This window comes from Dermacentor variabilis, chromosome 1, assembly GCF_050947875.1.
Source record: "Dermacentor variabilis isolate Ectoservices chromosome 1, ASM5094787v1, whole genome shotgun sequence".
Lineage (NCBI taxonomy): Eukaryota > Metazoa > Arthropoda > Arachnida > Ixodida > Ixodidae > Dermacentor > Dermacentor variabilis.
This window is the reverse complement of record NC_134568.1, coordinates 144,555,991-144,563,578: the sequence shown is the minus strand read 5'-3', so window position 1 is coordinate 144,563,578 and position 7,588 is coordinate 144,555,991. Positions and strand designations below refer to the sequence as shown.

Here is a 7,588-nt window from a genome sequence, read left to right as displayed (position 1 = left end):
TGGCGCAACGTCACTATGAGACCATGATGTCAGTACTCCTCGATCGGAGGGCGGGCGATTTGAACTGCGCTAGAGGTACGCGGACGCTTCAGAACGCATTTTCTCTTAAAATAAGTCTCTCCTTGGCACGAAACAAGCGTTTCGAGGTTTCTGTGATGGTATTTCAACAGTCCACGTTGACTTAATAGTAACCTTTAGTGTCCCTTTAAGGGATTATGTGCCATTTATTGTCTTGCGTGACGGAGAAATTTCTCGTTGGGTAGGCGTAGAAATGCGTACGCATTTAAAGACCTCCTTACGTGCGTCTGCAGTGTCTACGCAAGCACGGGTGTATTTCGCCTCAGAAGCCGATCATACCAGCAGTTCAGGACCGCTCAAACTTACGCACTCCGTGCAAAATAGTCGGACAAACCGTAAGGTCTGTACCGCGTCTGCACCTCGGTATTCGTTTCCAGTATATGGCACTATGTGCGCACCGCAGAAATCGAACTGCACAATTTCTGAACTTCTTGTGAACCATATGTAGTATCGTTGAGCGTAATGAGGACAGGAAGAATGTGGACAGAACAGAGAACCGCCGTGAACTGTTTCACAGTGGTGCAGGCGAATCGAACGGACTTTTCCGTGACGGCAGTGCAGTAACCATGACGACAGCCGACTATCGGCTTCGGCATTGTCTCTGGCTTGACCAACCACAATAGCCATGTCGTAGCCGTGTGACAACCGCGGCTTGCTTTTGTCTGCTCGCAACATGTGTTATCGAAGCCGCGCACGTTTATTTCGGGGTGTCGCAAATCAGCGTTTTGAAGTGGTTACGTGAGGGTTCAGTGACGGCCTTGCCAGATGGGGCAGATGACAATCGACGCTCTCTTGTGACGAGTTTCTTGCGCGCAGTGTGTGCTTGCTTACGGTATTGCTAAGCACCTGTTTGTTTAGGTTCAACATGAGCGCTGAATGCGAACCGGCACTTGCGGTGGATTCAGTATTAAGAAGGTCAGGAGAGCTGCCGGTTAACGAAAAAATCGAAGTTAAAGGCTATGATTTCAACGATGGCGTCGACTACGCCCGCATTCTTGAAAGCTACAAGCGCTCAGGCTTTCAGGCGACGCATTTTGATCGTGCTGTCAACGAGATAAACCGCATGGTATGTTGCGCTTTCTTTCTGCGTTTTCTAGATTTAGTTGCATGCGTGAGTTAGTGTCACACGACGCACTTTTGATCGAGATCGGGAACGAATTTCTCGTTCGTGATTAGCTACTTTGCGCGAGCTGCGGGAGGCAGTCGATCGCGGTCGAGAATTTCGATCGGGCTCGGTCGCTATTGAAAGTGGCCTTGTGACACCGATATTGTTTGGATGTTTATAAAGTACGGATCTTGAGCTTTTAACTGGCTAGTTCACCGTGTGTTTTGTCTTCATCTGTATTTGTGTAGCTGGAATGCAGATCTGTGCCTCTCGAGAAGGATCAGCTTGACGAGCATGAAACTGACGAGTTCATTCGTAGAAAGTACGGCTGCACAATTTTTCTGGGCTACACCTCCAACATGGCGTCTGCCGGTGTCAGAGACATCATCAGATTTCTTGTGGAACACAAGATGGTAAGATAACATTGTAACATAGAAATGATACCATTCATTGCTTGTCAGTGCATTTCATGTCTGAGGATTGATACTGATATCATTTGCAGGTTGATTGTATAGTGACAACTGCAGGCGGTGTTGAAGAGGACCTTATTAAGTGTCTGGCACCTACCTATGTTGGAGACTTTGCCCTGAAAGGAAGTTCGCTCCGTGATTTAGGCATCAATCGCATCGGAAACTTACTGGCTCCAAATGACAATTATTGCCTCTTTGAGAACTGGGTCATTCCAATTTTCAACAAGATGCTTGAAGAGCAGCGCATGCATGGGGCCATCTGGTCACCATCGAAAATGATAGAAATGTTTGGAAAGGAAATCAATGACAAGAGGTCTATCTATTACTGGGCTGCAAAGAACAAGATTCCAGTATTCTGCCCTGCACTAACTGATGGCTCCCTTGGAGACATGATCTACTTTCATTCATACCGAAATCCAGGTCTGATTGTAGACATAGCTCAAGACATTCGTCGTATTAATTCAATTGCAGTGAAAGCAGTACGATCTGGTATGGTGATTGTAGGTGGTGGACTTGTAAAGCACCACATCTGCAACTCAAACATGATGCGCAATGGTGCAGATTTTGCAGTATATCTGAATACAGGTGCAGAGTTTGATGGCAGTGATTCAGGGGCAACTCCTGATGAAGCAGTGTCATGGGGGAAAATTCGCAAAGATGCTCACCCTGTAAAAATTTATGCAGATGCCACACTTGTGTTTCCTCTCTTAGTTGCACGAACATTTGCCACTTGGCACTTCCAGAACAAGCAACGGGCAAATGGTGAGAAAGGGAGTGTGGTTTGAAGCATATTTGATGTGAACTTCTGACAATATACTTCTGATACTTATTTGGTTGCAATTTTAGCAATTATGCAGTGCAGAAAAGGTTTGCAAAGGTTAAAAAAAATTATGGAAAACATGTGAGGTCAAGAAACTTAGATGTATGATTAAAAACTAGCTTGATTGCGGGATGGGAAGAAACATGTTAGGTAGGTCCTTACCGTGTTCAGAATTAAGTATAGGTAGTTGCTGGGAACTTGCGTCTCGCAAGGAATGAGATGGCCGACATCGCACGTAAACATTTTTTATAAATTGTAAACTGTGTATAAGGGAAAACTATTTATGGTAGCCATCGCTAACTAGTGCCACAAGCACAGTTACTGTGATTGTGAATGAGCAGAATCCAAGCGCAATACACTACATGCGTGGCATATAATTGAGCGTTTGCCTGCTTGTATAGTATTATCACTGACCATGTTGTAGGTGCCCTGTTAGCGTTATATATACTCTTGGTCTTGTGCCTTTATCCTTTATCACCTCAGCTGCTTGTTGATGTGTTATTGTCAAGCCCTGACAGCAACTTAGTGAATGAGCTGTTAGATCAGAAACTGCTTAAAAACCTGTGTAGATAAGAGCCTTGCTTTATATGGTCATCTTATGTCAGACTGTGCCATCGTGGTAAATCTTTAATAATTTTGTGGGAATAGTTGCTTTATGGATAATAGCTATATTCTTTGTATGAAAGTGTGTCCATCTGGTAGTGAACAGTTGCGTAAGAACTAGCACTCTTACTTTAGCTAAGAACTTGTACTAAATGTTGATATTGCATTTTAGCTTGAACAGTGTTAATTGTGCAAAGCCATTCCTTGTTTTTTGAGTGCAGTTTACTGGCTGTCTGTATGGTATGATTACTATTGTTCATTTAGGCTCTGGAGTGGTTACCTTATGAGTAGGCAAACTTAAAGTGTTTTTGCACTTATGCACAATAAAACCTGCTATTTCAGACCTTGCTGAAGTGTGTGCACAACCTTGAATATACCAATTTATTATGCCCGGTTTGTAACATATGTAGCATGACCATGAATGTAATGCGGTAGCAGACTAATGAAGGCCTGAAAAATAAAATATGCTATTGCTGGCAACTTCAAAGCCAAAGACACAGGAGTAAATAAAAAATAGAAACAATATGCAAAATAAAAAGTAAAATAGTTGGCCATATGCTGTTAAGTTGTTCTGTGCACTGTTTCTACTTTTTACTGCCCACAAAGAGTGAAACCAAGGAAGGAGTTGAACCCTCTTGTGTATGCGGAGAAGTCTGCGTGCAAAATAGCTCCCAAGCTACAGGGTTAGTTATCTCCCATTGCTTGACCAAGCAAGCGCTCTGCTTGATAGGAAATTGCTTTTTGTTCATAGGCCTGGTATGAATGTGACACAATGCAAACTTATATGCTGGGAATTTCAGGAGGAACGCACCATAGTTATGCAAAGTTCAGCATGTGCGTTTAATAGTAAAGAAAGCCTTATTTGGTCTACATGTATTGGCCAGGTCTGTACCCCTTTTCTATAATATGGATATTCTTGTTAACCTGTTCTACAGCTTCATTCACTCACATTGGTTACTGCATCAGAAACTGGGGAACTACATGCAAAGCTCACTTGTCACCATATACATACTTCAAGAAGAGCCAGATAAATTAAATCCAAAAATGTGCTGTAAAATAGCAAAAATTTGTTTTTAGTTCTGAATATACTTAATGTATATGACATTAGTCAACATCAACGAATTACAGTGCAGTGTCTCTGACCTCTTCTCGAACAATTCAGTCTTCACTATACCACTGGCTTCTTCTCCCCAAAAAACACAGTATGGTAGTGATCTCCGCAAATGCTGCAGTGCTAAAACATGGAGCAAGTCAAACAATAGTGTTAAATAGCAGGTTCGTACAGTATGTTCCAGAAACTGGTTCACAATTGATGCAATTTCTGCGCTCTTAGTTTTGTGTGCTCTTGGTTTTGTGTATCTTTGGAATTGTGTATTTATTGTATATGTTTTTTATTGCTGGTTTTAATATTATTTTGAGTATGTGCATAAATACTGTTAGACTGTTTGTGTGCTGCTATTGATGTGTGTGTCCCGAGAAATGTTCTGATGAGACCCTTTAACAATATCATCGGGTTTCTTTTTGCACTTGAATAGACTGGTCACTAATAAAACTAATCCAAACTCAAGGTTGAAAGGTTCACTTTTCCACCTTACATAAGTTTACAATTGCAAGCTTTCATATAAAGCAAGAAGTACACTCTTTTACTTAAATCCTTAACTATGTTTATCATACTCTGTGTTTTTCATTCTCCCTCTATACTGCATGACATAAGCACTCTAGAGGCATTTACGGTGCTGCTGAGTCGTTGCAGCTATGTCTCGGCGAGTTTGTGGAAATGGTGAGTTTACATTTTCAGTGAAATCAATTTTTGGCTGGCAACGGCTTCAAAGGAAGGCAAAGGAAACTGAGAGACAGTGCTTGCTTCCAAGGAATGTATGCTTGAGTGTGCTTTCACATGTGGGGCTATTACCTTGCATAGTACGTTTTTAATAAGTACCACACAGGAAACTAAGTTTGGCAGCTTATGCTATGTAAAATATATATATATATTTGCCAATGATGGCTCCTACATGTTGAAATACTGTGGCCAAGAAGAAAGCATCTGTAGTGCTAAATGTTTACGGACAAAACCTCGAGGTAGATGCATGGTGATAGGAGTGAATTTTCACTGAAGCAGGTATTAACATGATATCAAAATTGTCCTTGAATATGAAGTCTATCATGCAGCAAACTAAGCTTTCAAGTAAGTGCAATGTATTTTGCTGGGATGAAACTTAAGCATTGTTTGTGGTCGTTTTGTAGAGAGAGGAGCAGCCTTGTTGGAGAATGGTGGTTAGCGAATATTAAATGGCTGACCGTTTCATAGCTGCACTGCTGTGCACTCGGTGTGTGAATCATGGCAGTAGGTGGCTTTTGAATGTTTGTAGCCAAAGGAAGTACGGGAGCCATATTTTGTAACAATTCTTTATGGTTTTTGTTTATTTTGGCCTTTGTCATTGTATCATAAATCCATGCTTCTGCCCTCCCTGAGATTGGCCACTTGTTGAGACAGATGATGAGAAATTAATAGAATTGGAGGAAAAGTATAGTTATAAACATGACCCCAAAGTCTTTTTGTGTTGTTCTTGTTTGCTGTCAGTGCACCGGTGCTTTTGATTTTCTGGCAATGATATTTGATAGATTAAGCACATACATTTTTGTAGTATAGATGTAAATTGCATCTTATCAAATGCTGAATAATATGTTATATGTTATTATATTATTATTATGGGAATATATAGATTCTCCATTGACCATTTTTATTTATTGATGTGTGTGCTTTTGCACTTTGCTACAATGTCAAATATACAGAAAATCTTGAAACAGGACATCCTTAGATACATTGTATACATTGCAATTTTTAAAAAAAATCCATCACATTTATTAGTGTGTGTGTGTGATATATATATATATATTTCCCCGGAATGAAAGTGGAAGTGTGCAACGAAGTATGTGAAATCTTAAAGGATACTGTTTCACCACTATTTTACTGAAACACTGCTACGCAGTGCATGCTAGCGCTTGCTTCTGTGAAAAAGCACACAGAACTTGTGCTGAAAAAACACAGCATATGTGTGCATTCTTAGCCTTGTCTGCCATTAAGCAGTCTCGACCAGTCTTTCTATATTCATGGTCATGCCATTAAGTATCATTGATGTGCACTGATTGTTGTCAAAGCACTCTTCATTGACCACTACCATTTCTGCATGCCTCGTAAAGGTGGCAAGGGGTAACAAAGCTGCGGAAATGCGCATGCAATCTTGGGAAGCAATATAGCAGGTTTCCAGCTATGTGCAGGTAGTATGTTAAGTAGATGTTCATAACAGCATTGTGTAGTGACTTGGATGGTTTGTTTGTTGCATTATTGTGTAGTGCTTCTTGAGGAAATGCAGTTACAAAACCACTGTCACTTGAGTGATGACGGCAACAATTAAATGCAAGTGTGATCAGTTATAGCAAAATGTAAAAAGGCCAGAGCATGGAGAAGAAATTCGTATTTAGCTGCAAGGACAAAAGCAAAATATGTTGTTGAATATCTAAATTTAATGGGTTTTGAAAAACAACACCATTGGGTTTGGTGCAGTTAAGATTGAGTTAAGAAAAAAAACTACACTCGTTAATATATTAAAGGGATGCTAACGAGAAAAGTAAGTTGAGCTGTATTAGTAAGGTACATTTCTAAAATATCAAAAAACCTGCTCTTACTGTGAGAAGAGGGTCGATAAGCCAGAAAAGACAAAACCAAAAGACAAATGCAATGCTGCCTTGGAAGTTCCCAGCACCAGCCAGCCATAACATTTTGCATTTTGACAGCATCTGCTTGGTCTAGGTAATTCTTCATTAGTAAAGATGGACTACACCATATCCTAAAGCAGCTAGAGACTGAACTTGGCAAGTTTTGATAACTTTTACTGCACTACTATGATGATAATATGAGGAAATGTGAAAATGTAGTCGAGCTAGATGTTTTCCTGGGCTAGTTGGATTGCCAACATGATTGAAAGTTGTGCAGAAAATGAGGAAAGAAAGAGTTGAGAGTGTAGTGCTGTCCTTTTGCCCTTCTTTTTTCCTCATATTTCGCACTACTTTCTATAATGAGAAAATATGTTGAAATTGGTGACATCACACACAGGCATACCGGCGCTTGGGTTCCAACAAATTTTTAAAAACATGGGCTTGGCCTCCATTTTCTTTTCTAGTAAACAACCTCTCACCTCAAAATTAACTCTTTCCTTAGCGCTAGAAATGTGTTCATTTTTGGTGCTTTTATTTTTTAACGTTTGATTTCAAGACGTAGTAGTTGCAACATATACCGTTATACATAACATGATAGCCTGATCACTGATATTTTGAGTGGATGTAATGCAGTAAAAATTGCACAGACGTTTTTTGACAATTCTGATATGAAACTTCAAAGAACCACCTTATAAAAGCAACATAAATGAAAGTAATAATTAGCTATTTTTAGTATAACTACTGCGAGTAACAAAACCTGATACGAAATATGTGCCTAGCTCCTAGCTTTTGTAA

At 40.2% G+C, this 7,588-nt stretch overlaps 1 protein-coding gene across 1 annotated transcript; it reads left to right on the top strand.

Moving 5' to 3' along the window:
* Positions 1 to 700: 700 nt before the first annotated feature.
* Positions 701 to 4,643, top strand: Dhps (Deoxyhypusine synthase). The gene is made up of 3 exons (XM_075697007.1): positions 701 to 1,144; positions 1,432 to 1,596; positions 1,686 to 4,643. The coding sequence occupies exons 1-3, from the start codon at positions 944 to 946 to the stop codon at positions 2,436 to 2,438; spliced, it is 1,119 nt and encodes a 372-aa protein (XP_075553122.1). The 5' UTR covers positions 701 to 943; the 3' UTR covers positions 2,439 to 4,643.
* The last annotated feature ends 2,945 nt before the right edge of the window (positions 4,644 to 7,588 follow it).